Source organism: Hemiscyllium ocellatum, chromosome 20 (assembly GCF_020745735.1).
Source record: "Hemiscyllium ocellatum isolate sHemOce1 chromosome 20, sHemOce1.pat.X.cur, whole genome shotgun sequence".
Taxonomy (NCBI): Eukaryota; Metazoa; Chordata; class Chondrichthyes; order Orectolobiformes; family Hemiscylliidae; genus Hemiscyllium; species Hemiscyllium ocellatum.
This window is the reverse complement of record NC_083420.1, coordinates 51302021-51326138: the sequence shown is the minus strand read 5'-3', so window position 1 is coordinate 51326138 and position 24118 is coordinate 51302021. Positions and strand designations below refer to the sequence as shown.

General features: G+C 41.8%; 2 protein-coding genes and 1 non-coding gene across 4 annotated transcripts in view; 2 read left to right on the top strand and 1 right to left on the bottom strand.

Moving 5' to 3' along the window:
* Positions 1–1433: 1433 nt before the first annotated feature.
* On the top strand, positions 1434–9348 carry bud31 (BUD31 homolog). Its single transcript, XM_060840354.1, has 4 exons — positions 1434–1567; positions 3112–3234; positions 5151–5317; positions 8779–9348. The coding sequence occupies exons 1-4, from the start codon at positions 1474–1476 to the stop codon at positions 8827–8829; spliced, it is 435 nt and encodes a 144-aa protein (XP_060696337.1). The 5' UTR covers positions 1434–1473; the 3' UTR covers positions 8830–9348.
* A 3268-nt stretch (positions 9349–12616) lies between these two features.
* Positions 12617–12690, top strand: trnak-cuu (transfer RNA lysine (anticodon CUU)). Its single transcript has one exon. It is a non-coding gene; the product is annotated as a tRNA-Lys (tRNA).
* Positions 12691–15905: 3215 nt separating this feature from the next.
* Positions 15906–24118, bottom strand: part of ptcd1 (pentatricopeptide repeat domain 1) — a 28785-nt gene continuing 20572 nt past the window's right edge. For both annotated transcript variants that reach the window (XM_060840353.1, XM_060840352.1), the window contains 3 exons: positions 20858–20974; positions 17293–17475; positions 15906–16282 (listed from right to left, as the gene is read on the bottom strand). In XM_060840353.1, coding sequence (XP_060696336.1) covers positions 16139–16282; positions 17293–17475; positions 20858–20974 — 444 coding nt within the window. In that variant the 3' untranslated portion in view covers positions 15906–16138. The remainder of the gene's footprint in view (positions 16283–17292; positions 17476–20857; positions 20975–24118) is intronic.

Here is a 24118-nt window from a genome sequence, read left to right as displayed (position 1 = left end):
CTCTTGTTGGCCTGTCTACATACTGTGTCAGAAAACTGTGCACACATTGAACAAAAACTGTTGCATTTCAGCTACTTGAACTATAGTATTCCCATTTAATATTGGGAAAGATAAAGTCCCGCATAACAACTACCCTGTTACTCTCGCTCTTATTGAGAATCTTTGCTATCTTTTCCTCTACATCCCTGGGACAATTCGAAGGCCTATAGAAAACTTCCAACAGGGTGACCTCTCCTTTCTTGTTTCTAATCTCAGCGGATGAGTCCTCAAACAATCGTATTGTACTTGCAGAGTTACATTGTACTTTGCTCAAAAACTGCATGAATTCATGTAAAACTCTGTTATCTCACTTTTTAGATTAGAATCAATCTAAACATTGTTAAGTTAAAAATCATCTGTTAGAATATCATGATAGTTTCACTTCTTTCATGTGTAAATCACAAAACCTTTTTTAAAAAAAGTTGCATTCTCAGGTTAGCAGTTAACAATGGTGATAGCTAGACAATATGTTGAAGGTGTTAGCCCTGTGTTCTCTATCTATGCCATGGTGCTTAGATTGATTCTAATCTAAAAAGTGATATTCTAACATATGAAAGGCTTATCAGACAATCAGTTTTTTCAATGTATAATTTCAGTTACATCACACTGTAACTTTTTACTATAAATTCTGTGTGTTAGGATTGAGCCCTCCACTACCACCTGAAGGAGGAGCGACGCTCCGAAAGCTAGTGTGTTTCCAATTAAACCTGTTGGACTATAACCTGGTGTTGTGTGATTTTTAACTTTGTACACCTCAGTTCAACACCGACATCTCCAAATTTAAACATCATGGCATAGACAGAGAACAAAGGGGACTAACATCAATTGTTACAGTTCACCTGAGAATGCAACTTTTACAAAAAGTTTTGTGCTTTACACATGAAAGAAGTGAAACTATCATGGTATTCGGACAGATGAAAAACTCAACAATCAAGGTATTTTTCGATGTATAATTTCAGTTACATCATACTGTAAATTTTTGCTATAAATTCTGTGCCTTACAATTGTGTCCTCCACAATCACCTGAAGAAGGAGCGTCGCTGCGAAAGCTAGTGCTTCCAATTAAACCTGTTGGACTATAACCTGGTGTTGTGTGATTTTTAACTTTAAAGATGTAGCAATTGATTTCCCCAGCCAGTGGCTTAAGTGTAGCACTTGTAGTAAAACCTTGGTTGAATTTGTTCATCTTTCAAACATGCTTCATTCATTTCTTGCAGGAATAGTAACTTTTTTTTAAAAAGGAAGAGGAAGGGTTGTACTATCAATCCTGACTGCAGGCCAACTTATTGTCTTGACGTTCACTCTCTGAACATTGACCCAATTTTATCTTCAGGCAGCCTGGTGACGTGTTTACTAAGGGCCTATGGGTACAGGAGGACCCGACATGCGGTGACGTATTATTTGTGGGACGGCGTTGGTCCCGGATGTGCTGCGATGCCGAAGGTGAAGCGAAGCCGCAAGCCGCCTCCTGACGGCTGGGAGTTGATCGAACCCACCCTGGATGAACTGGACCAGAAAATGCGAGAGGGTGAGCCCAAGGAGAGGGGGATGCGCACGGGGAAGGGGGAAAAAATGTTTCCCCCCCCCCCCTCTTTCGGGAGTTGGGGGGAAGGGGAGAGAAGGCCGCGAGAAGTTTAATCAGGGACGACTTGCATTTACCTAGCGCCTCTCGCGGCTCGAGGACTCCGCAAAGTGTCTGTTTTTTTAAATCAACGGAAATACTTTCCGAGGTGTAAGAGTCGCTGCTGTGAAATGGGGGAAACGCGGCACAGCAAGATCCCACAAATGACAACTTGCTCGTGATGGATATCGTGAGGTGCGCTGGAGAAACTCAGCAGGTCTGACAGCATCCCTGCAGAGAGTGTAACATGGTTAACGTTTCCAGTCCAGCGTGACACTTTTCAGACAATTATTACCGGACTCGGAACATTAACTCTGTTTTCTTTTCACAGATGCTGCCACACCTGTTGAGTTTCTCCAGCACTTTTTGTTGTTTGTTGCATATTCCCAGTATCAACTGTATTTTTCTCTCACTTAAAATGATCGGATCATGTTTTTTTGAAATGGTTTTCAAGGGACATACATTGACATACCTGGATGCTAAGATTTACTGCCCTCTGGGACAGAAAGGAAGTCAAGTTGCAAATAGCCTGCTTCAGTTGAAAATGTGTTGTTGGTTAAAGCACAGCAGGTCAGGCAGCATCCAAGGAATAGGACCATGCTGCCTGACCTGCTGTGCTTTAACCAATAACACATTTTCAACTGTGATCTCCAGCATCTGCAGACCTCATTTTTTTACCCGAATAGCCTGCTTCAACCTTACACTGTCGCTGGAGAGGGAGGACGCAGTCTTGGCTAGGGAATTAAATTTCTCAGAGGTGCTGGAGAGGAAGTGCTGAGAATGGCTTGAGAGATCATGGATTTCTGGAGCACTGCCTTGAAGTTAAGAGGAAAATAGCATTGGAATGTTGCTGGAATCAGCTTATCTACCTGCCCCCAAGCATGTTCACATTATATGGTGGAGAACTAAAGGATCTATAAAAGAAGTTAAATTTTAAAAGTGAGAGGTTTTAAAATGGCACTGTATTCTGAAGCTTCTACTGTCTTCCTTGCTCACATATCATCAATGTAACTTGTCATCAACAGTATTGATTACCAGCCTAACCACTGAACTGATACATTTTAAGGAAAGTGAATTCACTAATTTTAATTCCTCAATCAACAGTTGGAAGAGGTAAAAAATTATATTGTGAATGTGTAGCATGAAGAATACTTGCATCACGGAAGTCTGGGAACGATGACTCAAAGATCATCCAGAGGGAGGATAATTCCTACCCTTGCCCTGCAGACTCCTGAAAGACTGGTTTGTAAGATTAGATGCTGTCATTTATAAAGTTTATCAATGTTTCTGGAAGACAGTATGGATATTCATTGATATTAGGATGTGAGTCCTTAATCATTGTACCCAAAGGGAGGTTTCAGTGAAGTACCGTTGCTTTTATGGAGGTATTCAATTGAAACAAAGTCTCGTATCTTGACTTTCCACTATATTGTTATTCATTCTTTTTGTAGCTGAAACCGAGCCTCATGAAGGGAAGAGGAAAGTAGAATCGCTGTGGCCTATCTTCAGATTGCACCACCAGCGAACACGTTACATATTTGATCTGTTCTATAAAAGAAAAGCAATTAGCAGAGGTAAGAAAGGAAAGTTTGTTAAGGTAACGTTTTTGAGTTGCTGCATTTTTTTTATTGCAGCCACTGTTACAGATGTCGGTGGGATAGATACTGAGTGCATTCGCTGTGATATTGACTTAACAAAGTGCTATGATCTGCTTTTTGATGATGACTCATGGCAAATTGTTTAGTGTTCCACTGCACTTCTGATTTGAGACATCTAGATGATGGAAAAGTTTTGAATGGTCAGGAGGTAAACCATTCTTCACAGATTATACAGCCTGTGCCCAGCCATCGTAATAACACTACTATAACTGGAGCAATTCTGCTTCCAGCTAATGAAGACTCCTGGATACTCACCCACTCTGTATTCGTGACAAGGTATAGGTATGAAAACCATTTTGAATTTTGATCTTTACTTGATCCTTATTTGCTAGAAATGTTATCCACTGCTTGTCAGACAAGACCAGACATTAACTAAGGTCTTGCTGTCAGCTAGTATTGGCTGTTTTGTTATTGGTGGAAACGTGAATTATGCTGAATACTGAAGTCACAAACAAAAGCCATCACTTCTGACCATGTAATGTAGGGAACATCATTGCTAAAACAGCTGTAAATAGGTGAACTGAAGATCCTTACCTGAAGATCTCTTGCAGTTACATCCTTGGGCTATGATTAATGATATCCAACAATGACAGTCACCTTTGCATTGTATATCACTTCTCTTACTGGAAGTGCTTTCCCTTTGGCTCCCATTTGTGCTTTTTTCGAGTGCCTTTTTGTGCCATACTTGGTCAGATGTCTTGGTTGAAGGATCCATTCTCACCTCACCCCTGGCATCTGCTTTGACATCCATATCTAGAACAAAACTACAATGACTGGATTCTGTCAGTTCCAAAGTGTCAATGAGTGGGTTTTGTTTGATGACTTTGATTTCCTTAGGAGAAAACTGATCAGAGACCTAACCAATAACCAGTCTGCTTGTTTAGTTCACCTTTTACTTTGTCAGGTAAATTCCAGTATCATCTCTACATGGGGAAGCAGCTAAATTTGGTTCAGTTAATCATCTTGAATCCTGTCAGGCTTTAGAAATTTTCCAAATGTTGAAATATCTGGTGTCATGTAGATTTGAATAATTCAACTTTTCACTGATTTGCTTATCCAGGCTTCTGAAAAATTAAAATTGCCATAGTTCCAGACAACCGTCGGGCTGCAATCTCATTAGACAGAGATGACTGGTGATGATTTAACATGAGGGCAAATGAGCCTCAGCTAAGGGATAAATTTTTAGAAGGGAGGCCTTCGTAGAAACCTTTTGTGGTGTGAAATTGGAATCTGCATGGGCTACTATATTATAATTGTTTACAATTTTTTTCTTGGTCTTTTTGAAAGATGTTCTCTTTCTCATTTGTTGCCTTCCAGAATAGTAAGAAACTGAAGCACCCAGCTTCTTTTATAATAGGACACAAAGTTGATTAAAATAATCAGTCCTTACTGTGACTGTGTTTCTTGTGTGTATATGTGTTTAATATGCATGTCCATCAATGTTTATTTGTGCATTAGTATTGGAATTTCTGACATTTTCCCCTGTTTTAGTGTGTTTTATAGCGAACAAAACTCCTGTATGTGTGTGCAATGTATCTGAAATTAAGTTCCAGCAGCCAGACAGGAAACTGATAATTAGTGCTTTCTGCTATTTCAGTAATTGCAGCATTGGCAGTGTGATTTCTCATGCACTCAAATTTATTGCATTGGTGAAAGATTGGAGTGCCACGTAACTGGTGTTTAAATCCTGGGAAGATCAAGTAATATGTTTTGTTTGTCCGTCCTATGTACAGGCCCTATTCGCAGTGCACAATGGTTAGTCTGATAGTTCTGAAGATTTTGAGATTAATTCACTATAATTAAGTGGGCTCTTTCACAATCTTGTTTTGTAGAGCTCTATGATTATTGTATAAGGGAAGGATATGCTGACAAGAATCTCATTGCTAAATGGAAGAAACAGGGCTATGAGAACCTGTGCTGTCTTCGCTGCATTCAGACCCGAGATACCAATTTTGGAACAAACTGCATCTGCAGGGTCCCCAAGAGCAAGCTTGAAGTGGTGAGTCTCTCTTTTTACACAGAGATCTCCTCTCTACAGTGAATCTGTTCAGAGCTTACAAACTTAATCAGTCAGAGCTGTGACATTTAAGTTGACATCTATTTGTTTAAGCATACTGCTGTGAAAAAACCTATAAACTCCTTTACACTTTCTGTATGCTTGTGACAAATTAATAATTCACCCAAGTGTCTGACTTCTAAAAAGTTTACAATAATTAAAAATATAAATATTGAAGCATACTTCATCGGGATGTATTTTCAGTGTGAAGCACTTCCCATAATGCACACTTCACATATTTAATGGATAATAATTTAATATATACATATAATTAAAACATTAACATTAAAAGGTAATTTCACAAGTTATATAAAAATATTTTTTAAAAAAATACATTATAAAGATAGCAATTTCCTAATTCTGTATCGTCAATGTTTCATGAACTCCATTCAGCTTTGAATGTCAAATCTCCTTCCTTGTGGTCAATATGCATGATTTAGATTAGACAAACGTGCATAAAATATAAAATTCTCTAGGGTAGCATGTCACTGTGTTAAATAATTTATTGTTGTGTATGTATGGACAGAACTTTGAGGTTCAAGACAACATTAGAACAATACAGCACAGGAACACTCCCTTTGGCCCTTCAGCCTGCATCGACTCAGATTTAGTTTAGAAGAGCATACTATCTTCACTTACTGGATTAGTATCTCTCTATTCCCTTCCAATTTGTGTACAGTCAGTTCTGTAACAAGATGGTTGTGTTCTTGTGCAATCATGCTTTAGAAACAGCATTTAGTGTTGGTGCTACAATCACGATACAGCCAACACGTTCTCAAAGTTTGTACTGTAGAAACAGTGTCACCAGTTTGTCAATGGCATGATGGTGAATTGGCGTTGACGAAATGCATGTTATAACAGAGCGACCTGTATTCATCCAGGTGCTTCTTGAATGCTGCAATTGTGTCTGCTTCCACCACATCCTTTGGCAGTGCATTCAAGGTACTCACCACCCTTCATGTGAAAAACATGCCTCGCACATCTCTTTTGAACTCTGCCTCCCCTCCCTGGGTGCTTTGAAACTGTGTCCCCTAGTAATTAACCCCTCCACCCTGGGAGGGGGGGAAGAGCTTCATACTTTCCACCATATCCCTGCCATTCACAATTTTAGAAACTTCTGTCAGGTCACCCCTCAACCTGCTGTGTTTGATGGATAACAAATCCAGTTTATCCAATCTTTCTTCATAGTTAAAATCCCCCGATACTTTACACTGCAGAAGTACTGCCATTTCTTTAAACTGGGTGGAGTCCTTTTGAGGATGGTTAGATAACTGATTTAGATCATAAAGCTGGGACAGAAATGTCATTGTTTTTTGGAAGTTGTAATATGGACCCCAACTTCAACTAGATTTACCTCAAAGGTCTACAATTTTGATATGTAGTAATTTGAAGATTTTTCTAAGTTTACTGTGTTGAAAGTATTTCACAAAGTGTAAATAGATAAAGAAAGATGTGAAGCTGAAGAAAATATTGACAGGAATAATGAAACCCTTGGACACTGGATTCTGATAAGAGATTTCAGAAGAAGCCCCAAGCAAGTAGGAACAAAAACAGAAATTGCTGGAAAAGCTCAGCAGGTCTGGCAGTATCTGTGAAGAGAAGTCAGCATTAACGTGTTGGGTCCGGTGACCCCTCAACAAAGAACAAAGAAAATGATAGAACAGGAGCAGGCCCTTTGGCCCTCCAAGCCTGTGCTGATCCAGATCCTCTGTCTGAACCTGTGGCCTATTTTCTAAAGATCTGTATCCCTCTGTTCCCTGTCCATTCATTATCTGTCTAGATACAGCTTAAATGACACTATTGTGCCCACTTGTACGCCTCTGCTGGCAATGTGTGCCAGGCACCCACCAAGAACTTTCCATGCATCTCTCCCTTAAACTTTTCTCCTCTCACTTTGAACTCATGACCCCTAGTGATTGAGTCCCCCACTCTGTGGGGAGGGAAAGCTTCTTGCTATGTTTATACCTGTCATGATTCTGTAGACCTCAATCAAGCCACTCCCCGCACCCTAACCTCTGCTTTTTTAATGAAAATAATCCTAATCTACTCAACCTGACTTCATACCAGGCCACATCCTGGTGAACCTCCTCTGCACCCTCTCCAAAGCATCCACATCCTTTTGGTAATGTGGCAACCCGATCTGTACACAGTATTCCAAATGTGGCCAAACCAAAGTTTTGTACAGCTTTAACATGACCTGCCAACTCTTGTACTCAATACCCCCCCACCCGTTTGACGAAGGAAAGCATGCTGTATGCCTTGACCTGCATCGCCACCTTCAGGGTACAATGGACCTAAACACTCAGATCCTTCTGTACATCAATTTTTCCCGGGGCTTCTCCATCTATAGAGGAATCTCAATTATTCGAAGGACACGGGTGGCGAGTATTTCATTCAGTTAATCGAGTGCCAAATAATATAGTTAGCCAAGCATCGGGATCTTGCGATCTTGTTTAGATAATCCAAAATTCAGTTAATTGAATGCCAGATAATCAAGATTCCTCTGTACTATATTTCTTTGTATTCTATAGTTTGCCCTTGAATTTGATCTTCCAAAATGCATCATCTCGCATTTGCCCAGATTGAACTCCATCTGCTATTTCTCTGCCTAACTCTCCAATCTATCTGTATTCTACTGTGTTCTCTGATAGTCCCCTTTACTATCTTCTACTTCACCAATCTTAGTGTCATCTGCAAACTTGCTAATCAGACCAGCTATACCTTCCTCTAGATCGTTTATGTACATCCTTCCTCAGGACAGTTCTCAGGAAAAGACACTGGAGCTGAAACATTAACTCTGATTTATCTTCACAGATGCTGCTAGATCTGCTGCGCTTTGCCAGCAACTTCTGATTTTTTTTCTGATTTGCAGCATTTGCAGTTCTTTCTGTTTTTATCCAAGCAAATAGGGCTTACTGCCCCTGTGAAATTTCATTGTTTTGCACTGTCAGTAGTTTTCACAATGGGTGGTACTTTATTTTGTCTGTCATTTAGCATAGAACCGAGTCTGTGTGATACCTTTCATGCTCGTCTGGTTGCCTGCCTGCAGCTTAGCTGTAACATTGAACCAAGTTGGTTGAAAGCATGGATATAATTGCTGAGAATGCTTGTAGGTGATGGTGTTGGTCCTGCCAATCAGGAAATGCCACCTCATTCAGGATTGGATATTGGGACAAGTGGCCGAACAGAATTAGTGGAAATTGGTGGGTGACACTGAGGGCAATGCTAAACCCAAACCCAGGTGTTTAGATGATATTGCTAAGGCCCAGGATAGAAAGAAGGAAGCGATAATCCAGGGATTAACTTTGGCGAATTGTACGGGTATGAGTGGTTCAGATTTCTTGTGATCATCAGAATTCAGGTTGAGACTGCTTTATAACTATTTGTGTTTTATCCCCTCACAGGGCAGGATTATTGAGTGCACACACTGTGGATGCAGAGGCTGCTCTGGTTGAAATTGTCCTTATTGGATGAAAGGGGTTTTAATTTATGTATAATCCAGTTTTATTTTGACTCGGTATATGGACCATAATTATGACAAGATGTACTGTGTTTGCTGTAGCTCTCTTCTAGGTAGCTTTGTTCCCTGACATGGAGTATAACAAATTAAAATGTATTTTAAAACTGAAGCTTTGGAATGCCATAGTCTTTATAAAATAACATAGTTATGGAACCAGTGTAATGCACAAATGGACCCAGATGACATCCATGTCCACTCTGAATCACCGTGTTACAAAGGGGGGGAGTTTAATTTTTGAGCAATTACACCTTTGGTTTCTGCAGACAGCCTTTAAAAGATGACTATGGCTACTCTGGGCTGGCTCATTCCTTCAAAGCAATTACATCAATAATCAACTATAATTGAAGATCATCCTAGTCTGCATCCAATTTCAAGATTTCTGTTATTTTCTGACCATTGATTTGATCTGCACTGAAAGTTTCTGTGAAATAAAGTTCTTGTTCATTTCCCTGCACTGTTGTTTTGTTTAAACTTCCTACAAAACGAAACCTTTTTTTAGTGTCTGTCTCCAGCTCTGTTCCAGGGTACAGAGGTAGGTGCATTGCCCAAATTAGTCTGCACTGTCACCTATGCAAAGTAAACCCCATTCTGTGTAAGGCTCCTTCATTATAAAGATCAGTAATAATAAAGATCAGTACGTATTTAGTACCTTGTATTCAAAAGCATTATACGTCAAAGTTTAGATCTTGTACTTGATTAAAAGGAAGAATAGGGCAGATGCAAGGAATAGAGGGATTTTGACCAAGAGCAGGCAGAAGAGATTAGTTTAATTTAACATCATGTTCAGCACAACGTGAGCTGAATGGCTCTTTCCTGTGCTGTACAGTTTTATGTTTGGTTTTTTTGGTAATAAAACCATTTGAAAGATCTATTTCTTGCCTTCCCTTCAAGTGAGTAAATTAGATCTAATCTTATGGCGAAACAATGGCTTCAAGTGACATATTCAAGACACTGAACAATTAATCTTCGTAGATCTTTGCCTTCTGACTTCATGCATATTGGAATTTATTTTCCTGATTATTACTGCATCCTTGCCTTTTTTTTAAGAGCAGATACTTTTAGGGATATATTAAGATCAGCTTTTACTGGGTTTATCTACCAATATAATTCTGAATTTTCTTGCCTTACAATGAAGAGGTGAAAGCACTTGAGTGGAAATTCTGACCTTTCTGTTTACTTGTGTTTTAAAATAGTAAACACCTGATGCATGCAAATTGTAACCGTCATGTCAGCTTGGTCCTGATGTGATAGATGTGCAGTTTTTATTTTTTATCAGGAATGTAGATTACTTTCATCCTGTTTAAAGGGTCGCTGGTGTGGGAAGTATATTCCTCACTGCAGCAAATAGTCTTTTACTTCCAAGTGCATGCAGTATAAGGGTAATGGGCTAATGCTATAGTTGCCACACTTAGCTTATAAGTCAAATCTTTATTCCAGTTACACCAGTACGTTGTATGTTAAAAGCAAGGTGTTATTGCAATATATTAACCTGGGGTTCAGGGTTACGTTGTGTAAAAGTAACAAGATTGATACTGTTCTCCTGTATAATCTCACAATGTTTTATATTCCACCCTAAAAGGGATAAGTGGCTAGAACCATATTTTCAACATAAATACTTAATATGTTTATTCTAGGATTTCAGTAAATCTGACGGCATGATAAGTGGCAATCTGTAAACTACAAATAAGTTTATCATTTAGCTTAATATTTCCTTTTTAATGAAGTTGTTTGTCGGTTTGCTGAGCTGGTTGATTTTTCTTGCAAATGTTTGTCTCCCTCCTGGGTGACCTCTTCAATGCTGTGTAGTCTCTGGATGAATACTGCACTGAAGATGTCACCCAGATGTTGGCAGGAAAATCAACCAACTCAATGAACTGACCAACAACTTCAACCACAACCTGAGCTACAGATCTTCAGTATAATCTTAAATTCTCTTTTTACTGTTTCTAGCTTGTGTTTAGAAAGTGGCTCTCGTTCATTTCTCTACAATTCTTGTTTCTTTAGACACCCTCCCTCCACATTCTTTTTAACACAAAATAACTGTGCAACCCCATGTTAGTAAATGGGTAATAAAACAAAAAAACCTGGTCTTTTGAAGAACTCGACCACGCTTGTCCTGAAGAGATCAGAAAGTCAAAGCAGTTGTCTTGGCCCTGCGGCAATGGTGCTGGAAATGAAAGGCCAGTGCTTCCCAGATGACTAGTAACTTGACAGCAGCTTGAGAGCTGGCAATTAAAGAATGACAGGAGGAGACCCTTTGGCTCACTGTGCCTTTACTGGCTCTAGGAAAGAGCTATTTAATTACACCTACTGCCGTGTTCTTTACCTACAGCCTTGCAATTTTTTGCAACGTAGCAAGTGTCCTTTAGGGAAGGAAACCCTGCCACTCTTACCTAGTTGTGCCTCATGTGACATCAGACTCGCAGAAATGAGATTTGATTAGATCAGATTCCCTAGAGTGTGGCAAGACCCTTCGGCCCAACAGGTCGACACTGACCCTTCCAAAGAGTAACCCACCTAGACTCATTTTCCTACATTTACCCCGACTAATGCACCTAATGCTATGGGCAATTTAGCGTAGCCAATTCACCTGACTCGAATGTGGGAGGAAACTGGAGCATGCGGAGGAGACCCACAGACACGGGGAGAATGTGCAAACTTCAGACAGACAGTTGCCTGAGGTTGGAATTGAACCCGGGTCCCTTGGCGTTGTGAGGCAGCTGTGCTAAACACTCAGCCACCATGCTGCCCACAAACTCTTAACTGCCTCCTGAACAATTAGGGATGGGTAATGAATGCTGGTATACTCAGTGGAGGCCACATCCTGACATCAAGTTTTTTAAAAAACTGTCTATCCAAAAGACTTCAATCCACTTCAAACATCCTGTAATAACATGTGTATAAGAAATTTCTACGTCTTTTGTAGTATTTTTTTCTGGCAAGTTTTCCTAAATCTGCCACCTTCTGGACACTAACATGGCTGTCTGTACTATCCTGCGAATTTTATCTTCTCTGAACCTTTACTTAAATGGAGATCAACCATAATTTTTATAGTCACTCATAACTAAAGTCTAGCATTGCCTGTATCATTCTCATAAATCTCTGCACCCTCTGTAAGGCTCTGAAATCCTTGATAAAGTGTGGCACTGGTAATCATCACAATATTGCAGCTGGAATATAACTAGTCTTTGGGAAAATCTGGCGTTGTTTCCCTATTTTTGTAAATAGAAGCACAGAGTATAAAACAAAGGTTCCCACATCTTTTTAACAGATTTTCAACCTGTCATGCTACCTTCAAAGGGTACCGATGTCCATACACTTCTCTATTCCTGCATTCACTCTGAGATTGCATAGTTTATTCCTATTGCTCCTGTTCATTTCACCAAAATCTATTACTTCACAATTCTGCCTTAAATTTTAACAGGCATGTGTCTGCCCATTTTTTTTTGTCCATATCCTCCTACAGTATGTCAATATATATCTCATTGTTAGCATAGGTTTATGCTATCTTCAAACGTTGAAATTTTGCTCTGCAGTCACAAATTATATAAACAAATGTGCCCCAATACTGACTCCTGCCGGACATCTGAGAAACAGTAGTTCAGGATGCTGATTTCTGAGCTGTAACCAATTCTGTGTATAGTACATGCAGTCAGTCACTGCCCCTTCAAGCAAATAGGCTTCAGTCTTGTTAAGAATTTTCTCAGCTGGTATCTTCACCAGTCTCTGTGGCACAATAGGTCAGCGCGTTTGGCCCTTAACCAAAAGGTTGGTGGTTCAAGCCCACCCAGGGATGCACCTGCAGCTGCTCCTACAAAGCTTGTTTTATCTCTGGGTGATTGAGCGGTTAGCACTGCTGCCCCACAGCACCAGGGTCCTGGGTTCGATTTCCACCTGTCTGTGGAGTTTGCACATTCTCCCCGTGTCTGTGTGGGTTTCCTCCAGGTGCTCCGGTTTCCTCCCACAATCCAAAGATGTGCAGGTCAGGTGAATTGGTCGTGCTAAATTGCCCACGGTGTTAGGTGCGTTAGTCAGGGGTAAATATAGGGTAGGGGAATGGGTTTGGGTGGGTTTCTCTTCAGAGGGGTGGTATGGACTTGTTGGGCTGAAGGGCCTGTTTACACACTATAGAGAATCTAATCTTATCAAAATGGTTTCTAAAGTTCACAGCCACATCAACCAATCTAACTTCAGCAACCCTTACCTCATAACATAAATATGGTAAAATACTTCTCAAACAAAAACTAACAAACTTAAAAGACCCAGTACAACCCATGGACAAAACCAACGTCGTCTATAAAATTCCATGCAAGGACTGCCACAAACATTATGTAGGACAAACAGGAAGAAATTTAGCCATCAGAATACACTAACACCAGCTAGCCACAAAAAGACATGACCCCCTCTCCCTCGTAGCCCTACACACAGATGGAAAAATCCAACATTTCGACTGGGACAACACATCTATCCTGGGACAGGTTAAGCAAAGACATGCCAGAGAATTCCTAGAGGCCTGGCACTCCAACCACAACACCATAAACAAACACATAGATCTAGATGCCATCTCTCAACCCCTCAGAAAACAAACAGGAAATGACATCACCACAAACCCCGGGAACCCCATCCAGGACAAACATATCAATCGAAAGCAGGAGACAACAGCTTCGCTTCACTTGGAGGTCGCCACTGATGATGTACCTAGCAAGGATATCAAACCTACAGCTCAGCGAGCAAACATACACCCTACATAAAAGAGACCTAAGGGGTAACCTTTTCACGCAGAGGGTGGTGAGTGTATGGAATGAGCTGCCAGAGGAAGTGGTGGAGGCTAGTCCAATTGCAACATTTAAAAGGCATTTGGATGGATATATGAATAAGAAGGGTTTGGCGGGATATGGGCCGGATGTTGACAGGTGGGAACTAGATTGGGTTGGGATATCTGGTCGGCATTGACGGGTTGGACTTTATGACGTCTCTTTTATATTGTTACTGTAATCACACTTTATTTACCCCATTTTTCAGTTCTTAGCATGTTTTCTGTTTAGTTTTCTACTGAATTATGAATGCAATAAATCATAATCCCTTTTTGTTTCATTTTAATTTCTATGATTTGCCATTTTAGTTTTAGATGTCCATCATCTCCCTAGTCTAAGGACTCTTTTTTCGAACATCTCCCATTGCTTATTTACTGTTCTTCCTGCCACTGGTTTCCCAGAACTAGTCTAGCACCTTTCTGAACAGGCTGGAAACTTTTCAGTGAAGACTGTTCTTGTGCACATCTCAGAGATTCTTCCTTCTCTTTGTCATTATACTAATGCAGAATAGGAAAATAAGCGTAAGGGTATACGAACATCCCCATTATCAGTTCTTATGCATAACTGCAATCTTTCTACAAATTGGCTCCTCTGTCATCGTCCCACGCCTTGGTAGCCTATAATATATCCGGTAACTAAAATAACTCCTCTGTTGTTTCTTAATTAGAACAAAATAAATTCAGCCCTTAAACACTCAGAACATTAACCCTTTCTGGTGCCATAACCACCACCTAGATCATGTTGCTAGATCCTTTCTTTCCTTCTCTATCATGTCTGAATACACTGCAACTACAAATATAAAAGGCCTATTTCTCCCCCAGTTTAAATTAGCTCTCCATTACATTTGCTGTAATGGATACATCTACTTGCAGTTCACCCATTTTATCTCAACATGCACGGGTGCAAAGTCCATCTTGACTCAAACTCAAACTTCCTCAGCTCCAATGCCTCCTATATCTGAACCACCTTTTCCTTATGCTATTTGTCTCTCCTAGTCCCCTCTGTATCTTAATTATTTTCTCATTGTTTATCCTGGTACTCCTACTCATGTCAAATTAGTTTAAACGTTGTTTTACAACATTAAGCCATCTCCCCCACTCCATCCCACAGCATTAATTGCAATCCTGGAGAGGTGCAACCCGTTCAATGTTTACAAGTCTGAAAGCCCCAGGAATCTGAGTGCCTCCCCTCATACTCCAGCCAAGTGCTAACCCAATTGCTTCCTTACTTATGTGGTTTTGGAAATAATTCAGAAGTCAAATTTTTAAAAAGGCAGTCCTGTTTCTTCGTTTAGTCCTGTATAAATTTAATGAGGTTGGAAAGGAACCTTCATATTTGGCCCATGGGACAAAAATCAAAGCTATCCCTGACACAGATGATGTGCAGAGTATACTCGACATGAAGAGAACTGATTACGTTAGAAAATCAAAGTGAATTTTCTATTTCTTGTGGTGTGCCTGCTGAGCAGGACTATTGCCAAACTTCCTTTGAAGCTTCTTGCCCCAGTGACATTGACTGTTCAATGGTCCTGGGTGTCAACTCTGCTTGTTCTGTTTAAAGCACATATCATTTTCTATTTCAGTTATATAGCACGGAAACAGACCCTTTGGTCCAACCAATCTACGTTGACCATAATCCCAATCTAAACTAGTCCCTCCTGCCTGTGCTTGGCCCTCATCCCCCAAACGTTTCTTATTCTTGTACTATAAAAGAAGTAAAAATGAATCAAAACAAAAATCTTAAATTACTGAAATGTAAATGTGGGCGGCACGGTGGCACAGTGATTAGCACTGCTGCCTCACAGCGCCAGAGATCCGGGTTCAATTCCTGCCTCAGGCGACTGACTGTGTGGAGTTTGCACGTTCTCCCCGTGTCTGCGTGGGTTTCCTCCGGGTGCTCTGGTTCCTCCCACAATCCAAAGATGTGTGGGTCAGGTGAATTGGCCATGCTAAATTGCCAGTAGTGTTAGGTTGGGGGTAAATGTAGGGGTATGGGTGGGTTACACTTCGGTGGGTCGGTGTGGACTTGTTGGGCTGTAGGGCCTGTTTCCACACTGCAAGTAATCTAATCTAATAATTGTAAGAAACCTTGAAGTAAATCTAGAAATAAGCCTGAAAGTCAGGAGCAGCTACAAGATCCACATTAGTCTCAGTCCACCATTTTAGAATTTGATGAAGTGAGATTTCTTTATTCCATTGCACAACATAGTAAATAAATTCCATAAATCAAATTTTACAGAATTAATTTTTCTGTCTATATTTCTACTGTGACATTGACAGTACAGTTCCATCGACATTCAGAACAATGATCGGCTGAATCGTAGCTGTGAATGAATTAGGAGGAAATGAAAGTCAGAAAGTTGATGCTGCGAGGTTCAGTGAGGTATCAGTCTTCAATTTTACTCTGTTCCACCAGCTTGGGTGTTTATGTTTATTCTCTTGCTGAGACCTGACTCCTAATCCTGTACTTTTTCCACGGATGTGGTGTCTCTGCTGCGGGCATAAAGTTTAACCAGCGATAGTAATATCCACGAAAACCATCAATCTTTTCCAGATAGGTATTTTTTGACTTGTACTGGGAACAAAAGGGAAAATAAATCAGTTGGTGAACTCTGCAAGTACTTTATAAAAGCTTGCAAAATTGCACTAAACAGATACTAATAACCTTCTCCGCATATTCTTGTAATATGTAAAAGTCAAATTGGTTAATCCTTTCTCACAGGTGCAGTCAGAAGCAATGGGTAATTTAGTACTTTGCAAGCAAAATTAATACTGCATTGCTTTGGCCAATTACTGTCCTTCACACTTAATTATAACCTTACTATAGCTGAAAGAAGCACAGTAATGATCAACTATAGAAATTATAGGGCAGAGGAAAGGTCAGTTCACATCCTCACATGATCAGTCTGCTGCAATCTTGAAAATATTCCCAAACACTATTTTGCTTTGATTTAACTGTTCAGTGTATTGCCACATACTGTACGATGAAGTTTCATCTGATTTGGGTGAGATTTTTATTGAGGTCCTATCTGCATGTTGCTGTGAGATGTTAAAAACTAGTGTATGAGAGAAGGGAGTTCAATCAATTCTTTTTGACATTCCTCTGAATCAATGTCATCATGAATCTCATTGGAAAGTAACATACACGAAGGCACTGCAAAAGCAGTCGTCACTGCAGCTTTTCACGCTGGGAGGATTTTGTCTGTCTCTTATACCTTTCTGTTCTGTCTCCACTTGCTGCCTGAGGCATTACACGGATTATAACACTGCATTAGCACTAGTGAGAATAGCAAATCCCCATTGGAAATAATGTGCCAATTTGGGTCTATTACGTCACTCTGCCTTGCTCTGACAATTTAAGATTCATTGTGTTGGCTCTGGCACACAGATTTGCATGCATCCAGTTGCTAACACAGAGCGTTGAGGGAATGAAAAAAGGCTTAGGCTGTTAAAATCGCATCCCTCAAGGGATGACTGGACAATGCTTCAAGTCAGCTGATACCCACCTTGTCTGCCTTGGCTTAGCAGCACTGCTGCTCCAAATAAAAACCTCTCTCTTTCACAAAAGTATAAGGATTGATGTACCTTGTCAAATTTTGGAGGATACTTGGCTGCAAATTCCAGTTGCTTAAGGACAACCTCGTTAGGTCGTACTTGATTTCTTGCCATATTTTGTATGATGTTTGTGAGGTATACGTAGTCCAGCTGTTTTGCTGCATTGTTGATCAAGGTGCTGTATACATTGACATTGGGGGTTAATCCAGACATCTGAAACAACGGGAACATTTCAGTAATCCCACAGCCATATAAATACTTAACAAAAACCTAGGCAAAATACAAATTTGGAAAGAAAATCATTCAGGATGAAGAGGTTAATCAATTTTAGGTGGTTCAGGCACACTAAGCAGGGAACTTCTCCTGATATCATTCCACCTCTTTGCGGGAAAGATAGCAAACAGGTAGAAACCGCTCCAGAATCTTCAGCCATGACTGCAGTTCAGTTCAGCTGCAAGACCACTGCATAGGTATATCCTACTTCATACTAGTCATTTAGCAGGAAACTACTCTGCCAGTCGCTCTGCCAACCGAAATTATAAGGTGAGATAGAAAGAAATTTAGGGGAAACTGCATAAATGTGTAAATCCAACTCAAATGGTCAGTTAATTATGAAACGAAATATAACTGGACAGAGTAGGAAGGTCTGATGTAATTAGGATAAGCAGGCATTGACAGCATCAAAAACACTCTAGAAAACAATCTCTCACTAAAGTTTAGGAAAAAAATACTGTACATTTCTGTGCATCTCTTTTAGCTCCCACAGTCCCATCTGCTTTTCCAATCTTTATTTCATTCTCTGGTTATGATTTAGATCTAATTTATACTTCCTGGTTTCCAGGGATGATCTAGTGGAATTATTGCTAGGCTATTAATCTAGAAACTCACTTAATGTTCTGGGGATCTGGGTTTGAATCCGATGGCAGAATTTGAATTCACAGCAATGTGCTGACTCTCAACTACCCTCTGAAATGGCCTCGGGAGCCAAGCAGTTGTATCAATCACTTCAAAGGCTCAACAAAGAAATGACACTGCAACCTGTAGACCCGGCAAAGTCCTTCTTGCTAACATCTGGGGGCTTGTGCCAAAATTGGGAGAGCTGTCTCACACATTTGTCAAGCAATAGCCTGATATAGTCATACTCACAGATTCATACCATACAGACAATGTCCCAGACTCCCATCACCATCTACATACTGTCTCACTGGCAGGAGGTGGAAACACAGAGGTATACATTTGGAAGGGAGTGGCCTTGGGAGTCCTCAACATTGACTCCAGACCACTCAAAGTCTCATGACTTCAGGTTAAACACAGGCAAGGAACCCTCCTGCTGATTATCAAGTACCATTCTCCCTCAGCTGATGAATCAGTGCTTCTCTGTGTTGAGCAACATTTGGAGGAAGCATTGAAGTTGGTAATGGCACAAAATGTACTCTGGGTGGGGGATTTTAAAGTTCACCAACAAAAGTGGCTCGGTAGCAGTACTACAGATTGAACTGGTCAGGTCCTAAAGGACATAGCTACTAGACTAGTAGGTGAGGGAGCCAAGGGGGAAAAGCATACTCAACCTCACCCTTACCAATTAGCTGGCTGCAGATGCATTTTTCCATTGCAGTATGGGTAGCAGCGACCAGTGCACAGTCTCTGTGGAGACAAAGTCCTTCCAACACATTGGGAATACCGTGTTGTGTGGCACTATCTCCGTGCTAAATGGGGCAGGCTGCGAACAGATGCTGCAACTCAAGGCTGAGCATCTGTGAGGCACTGTGGGCCATCAACAGAATTGTACTCCAGCACGATCTGTAACCTCATGGCCAGGCATCTCCTCTGACTCAACCACTATCATCAAGCCAGGAGATCAACCCTGGTTCAATGGAGAGTGCTGGAGGAAACGCCTGGAGCAGAACCAGGTGTACCTGAAGATGAGGTGTCAACCCGGTGAAGTCAGGAAACAGTACTACTTACATGCCAATCAGCAGAAGCAGCAAATGGTAGATACAGCTGAGTGACCCCACAATCAATGAATCAGATCGAAGTTTTGCAGTCCTGCTACATCTAGTCATGAATGGTGGTGGATGATTAAATAATTCACTGGAGGAGGAGGATCCACAAACATTTCCATCCTCAAAGATGGAAGAGCCCAACACACCTGTGCAAAAGATAAGGCTGAAGCATTCTCAGCAATTTTCAGCCAGAAGTGCACAGTGGATGATCCATCTCAGCCTCCTCCTGCAGCCCCAGTCTCACAGATATAGAAACTCAGCTGAAACTGCCACACAAACACAGTGGCTACAAAATGCCAGTCAGAAGCTAGGAATACTTTGGTGAATAACTCACCTTTAGACTCCCCAAAGACTGTCCACCATCAACAAGGAATAAGTCAGGAGGGTAATGGAATACTCCTCACTTGTCTGGATGGATGCAGCTCCAACAAGGACCTTGACACCTTCCAAGACAAAGCAGCCCGTTTGATTGGCACTGCATCCACTCCCTCCACCACTGACCCTCAGGAGCAACAGTGGGTACCATCTACAAGATGCACATCAGAAATTCACCAAAGATCCTTAGACATCACCTTCCAAACCCATGATTACTTCTGTCTAGAAAGACAAGGGCAGCAGATACATGGGAACACTGTCACCTGCAACTTTCCCTCTAAGTCACTTACCATTCTGGCTGAGGATGGGAGAAGCAGAGGAAATGAAAGATTTCAGAAGAAAGTGAAAAGGCACTTGCAGGGCCACAGGAATGAGGCAGTGAAGCACAGCTGCCCGGGTTGCTCTACAGAGAGCTAGCACAAACTCAATGGGCTGAATGAGCTCCTTTCATGCTACAATTACTCCACAATTCTGGCTTCTATCATTTCCACTTTTTTACTGGAGGTTTACCAACCAGACTTGAATAATTTCCCCGTAGGCAATACCATTGCTGCTCTGAAATCAGCCACTGAGAGGTGCTCAGGATCAGCATGGAGGACTCAGTCTCCCATTTTTTAGATGATTCTTCAGGAAAGCTTCTTGTTTTCCTCACCTCCCCCTCCTCCTCCAAGATTCATCCCTCAACCTGGCTCAGCCAACTGGAAATCTACTTTTTGGATATGTTTCTGACTACATCATCACACACAAATGAGCCATGTAAGAGATGGCCCAATGGCTCAGCAGTTAGCACAGTTGCCTCACACCGCCAGGGACCCGGGTTCGATTCCAGCCTCAGGCAGACTGTCCGTGTGGAGTTTGCACATGCTCCCCATGTCTGCTTGGCTTTCCTCCAGGTACTCCAGTTTCCTCTCACAATTCAAAAAGTGCAGGTCAGGTGAACTGGCCATGCTAAATTGCCCATTGTGTTAGGTGCATTAGTCAGGGTTAAATATAGGGTAGGGGAATGGGTCTAGGTTGGTTACTCTTTGGAGAATTGGTGTGGACTTGTTGGGCCAAACGACCTGTTTCCACACTGTAGAGAATCTAATCTCATCTACGAATCTAACCTGAAACATGGCGTGGAAATCGCTGAGGTTCTTTATGATTACTGGAAGTGCTCTTAGACATTTTCTCCCACAGAAATCACTTTACAGTGCAAATGAAGAGTTGGAAATTACCTTCATGTCATGGAGAAGCTTCAGTCCATCACTCTCTTTTCTGCAGGCTATAGCCAGGTTACAGAAGGTGTGCAGGGTTGGTGATAAACCTTGTTTGATGAGTACTGGCAGTAGTGCCTAAAGGGGAATAAATAAATAACATGGTCAGTGGACTAGGTTCAGAGAAGAACTTGCTCAACTTGTAGAAGTCTCACCACCGAGTCAAACATCTCAAACCAGAGAGCTGAGCATAAAGAACAAAGCTGACTCCCCTGCAGTAATGAGGACTGCTGCCCTCAGAGGTGCTGTCTTTTGATGAGGTGTTCTGATCAGTCATTTTCTCATAAAATATCCCATTATGGATGAAAATGCAGAGGACGTATCTCAGCTGATATGTATCCCTTTGTCAACAGATATCGAAGAAATCTGTTGTGGCAACTAGTGCCTTTCAACAACTCAGCTGCATTTGGCTCTATTGCATGCCACGATTGTGAAAAATGCTACAAAAACACCAATCTTTCTTTCAGTGCTCTGTTACCGACCTACTGGAAACTGAGAGATGCTGATGTCACTGGGTTAAATCAAGTTGTACTCAGGGATCTGGCATTTGTATCCAGGCTGACCTGACCCTGCTTCCTCTAACAGTCTCGGCCGAAATTAATTTGGCCCTTTTCAATTCTGTTTCAAATAGGTACCAGCCCACAACATTGAACTGTTCCCACTTGTGTTCATTGGGATTTCAAATTAGCATCCAGGAATGGCTACGGGCATGAATGAAGAACGTAAGTCGCAAGGGCAGCTGCTCTGAAACTGGGACAGGCATGCGATGGTTGGATAGAGTGAAGAGAGTTAGACTCTGTCCATAACAAGATAAATTGACCTGGAGGTGCTGGATGATGAAACTCCCACTCCTTCATTGGATATCCTCAATATTTATAGAATCATGGAGATGTACAGCACGGAAACAGACTCTTTGATCCAACTTGTCCATACCGACCAGATATCCCAACCCAATCTAGACTCACCTGTCAGCACCTGGCCCATAACCCTCCAAGGGTGTAGATCAGAGTGGTGCTGGAAAAGCACAGCAGGTCAGGCAGCATCCGAGGAGCAGGAAAATCGACGATTTGGGCAAAAGCCCTTTATTAGGAAGGGCTCATGCACCACAAGTGACATCACTTCCGCCCCCCATGTCATCACTGATGTCAAACGTTCAGCGATTTCCGCCTCCTCTACTGTCATGTTCACCACCACTTCCGTCCCCGCCCCCCCAAAGATCCCACTGTCACCATCCCCGACCCCCAGAACCCTGAGGGGAACATCACCCATGCTCATGACTCCATCCCATTTTCCCTACCACCACACCCACTCCAGTTACAGGCTCCGCCCCCAATCCCAGCTCGACACCTACCCCAGATCCTAGCTCCCAGCCCTGCCGAATTTTCACCATCCCCCCAGACCTTCCGCTCACTGAGGACGAACGATCAGTCCTCAGCAAAGACCTTACCTTTATCCCCCTCCATCCACGCATCAATGAATTTAACACGCATTGTGACTTCTGATTCCTGATGAAGGGCTTTTGCCCAAAACGTCGATTTTCCTGCTCTTTGGATGCTGCCTGACTGCTGTGCTTATCCTGCACCACTCTGGTTTCCAGCATCTGCAATCCCTACTTTTGCCATATCCCTCCAAACCCTTCCTATTCATATACCCATCCAGATGTCTTTTAAATGCTGCAATTGTACCAGCCTCCATTACTTCCTCTGGCAGCTCATTCCATACACGCACCACCCTCTGTGTGAAAACGTTGCCCCTTAGGTCTCTTTTATATCTTTCCCCTCTCACCTCAAACCTATGCCCTCTAGTTCTGTACTCTCCCACCCCAGGGAAAAGACTTTGTCTATTTATCCTATCCATGCTCCTCATGATTTTATAAAGCTCTATAAGGTCACCCCTCAGCCTCTGATGCACCAGGGAAAACAGCCCCAGCCTGTTCAGCCTCTCCCTACAGCTCAAGTCCTCTTACCCTGGCAACATCCTTGTAAATCTTTTTTGAACCCTTTCAAGTTTCACAACATCTTTCCGATAGGAAGGAGACCAGAATGGCACACAATATTTCAATAGTGGCCTAACCAATGTCCTGTACAGAGGCAACATGACCTCCCAACTCCTGTATTCAATACTCTGACCAATAAAGGAAAGCATACCAAACTCCTTCTTCACTATCCTATCTCCCTGCGACTCCACTTTCAAGGAGCTATGAACCTGCACTCCAAGGTCTCTTTGTTCAACGACATTCCCCAGAACCTTACCATTAAGTGTATAAGTCCTGCTAAGATTTGCTTTCCCAAAATACAGCATCTCACATTTATCTAAATTAAACTCCATCTGCCACTTCTCAGCCCATCGGCCCATCTGATAAAGATCCTGTTGTAATCTGAGGTAACCTTCTTCGCTGTCCACTACACCTCCAATTTTGGTGTCATCTGCAAACTTACTAACTATACCTCTTACGTTTACGTCCAAATTATTTATATAAATGATGAAAAGTAGTGGACCCAGCATCGATCCTTGTAGCACTCCACTGTCACAGGCCTCCAGTCTGAAAAACAACTCTCCGCCACCACCCTCTGTCTTCTACCTTTGAGCCAGTTCTGTATCCAAATGGCTAGTTCTCACTGTATTCCATGAGATATAACCTTGCTAACCAGTCTCACATGGGGAACCTTGTCGAACGCCTTACTGAAGTCCATATAGATCATGTCTTCCACTCTGCCCTCATCAATCCTCTTTGTTACTTCTTCAAAAAACTCAATCAAGTTTGTGAGACATGATTCCCCATGCACAAAGCCACGTTGACTATCCCTAATCAGTCCTTGCCTTTCCAAATACATGTACATCCTGTCTCTCAGGACTCCCTCCAACAATTTTCCCACCACAAATGTCAAGCTCACTGGTCTACAGTTCCCTGGGTTGTCCTTACCACTTTTCTTAAACAGTGCCACCATGTTAGCCAACCTCCTGTCTTCTGGCACCTCACCTGCGACTATCGATAATACAAATATCACAGTAAGAGGCCCCACAATCACTTCCATAGCTTCCCACAGAGTTTATGGGATGCATGGATAGGGTAAACAGACAAGGTATTTTCTTTGGGTTAGGGGAGTCCAGAACTAGGGGCAGAGGCTTAGGGTGAGAGGGAAAAGATATAAAAGGGATCTAGGGGGCAACTTCTTCACTCAAAGGGTGGTGCATGTATGGAATGAGCTACTGGGTGAAGTG

Coding starts and splice junctions, on each gene's coding strand:
- bud31 (XM_060840354.1), top strand. CDS start 1,474: ATGCCGAAGGTGAAGCGAAGCCGCAAGCCGCCTCCTGACGGCTGGGAG. Junction 3,235..5,150: donor AAGAAAAGCAATTAGCAGAG/GTAAGAAAGGAA, acceptor CTTGTTTTGTAG/AGCTCTATGATTATTGTATA. Junction 5,318..8,778: donor CCAAGAGCAAGCTTGAAGTG/GTGAGTCTCTCT, acceptor ATCCCCTCACAG/GGCAGGATTATTGAGTGCAC.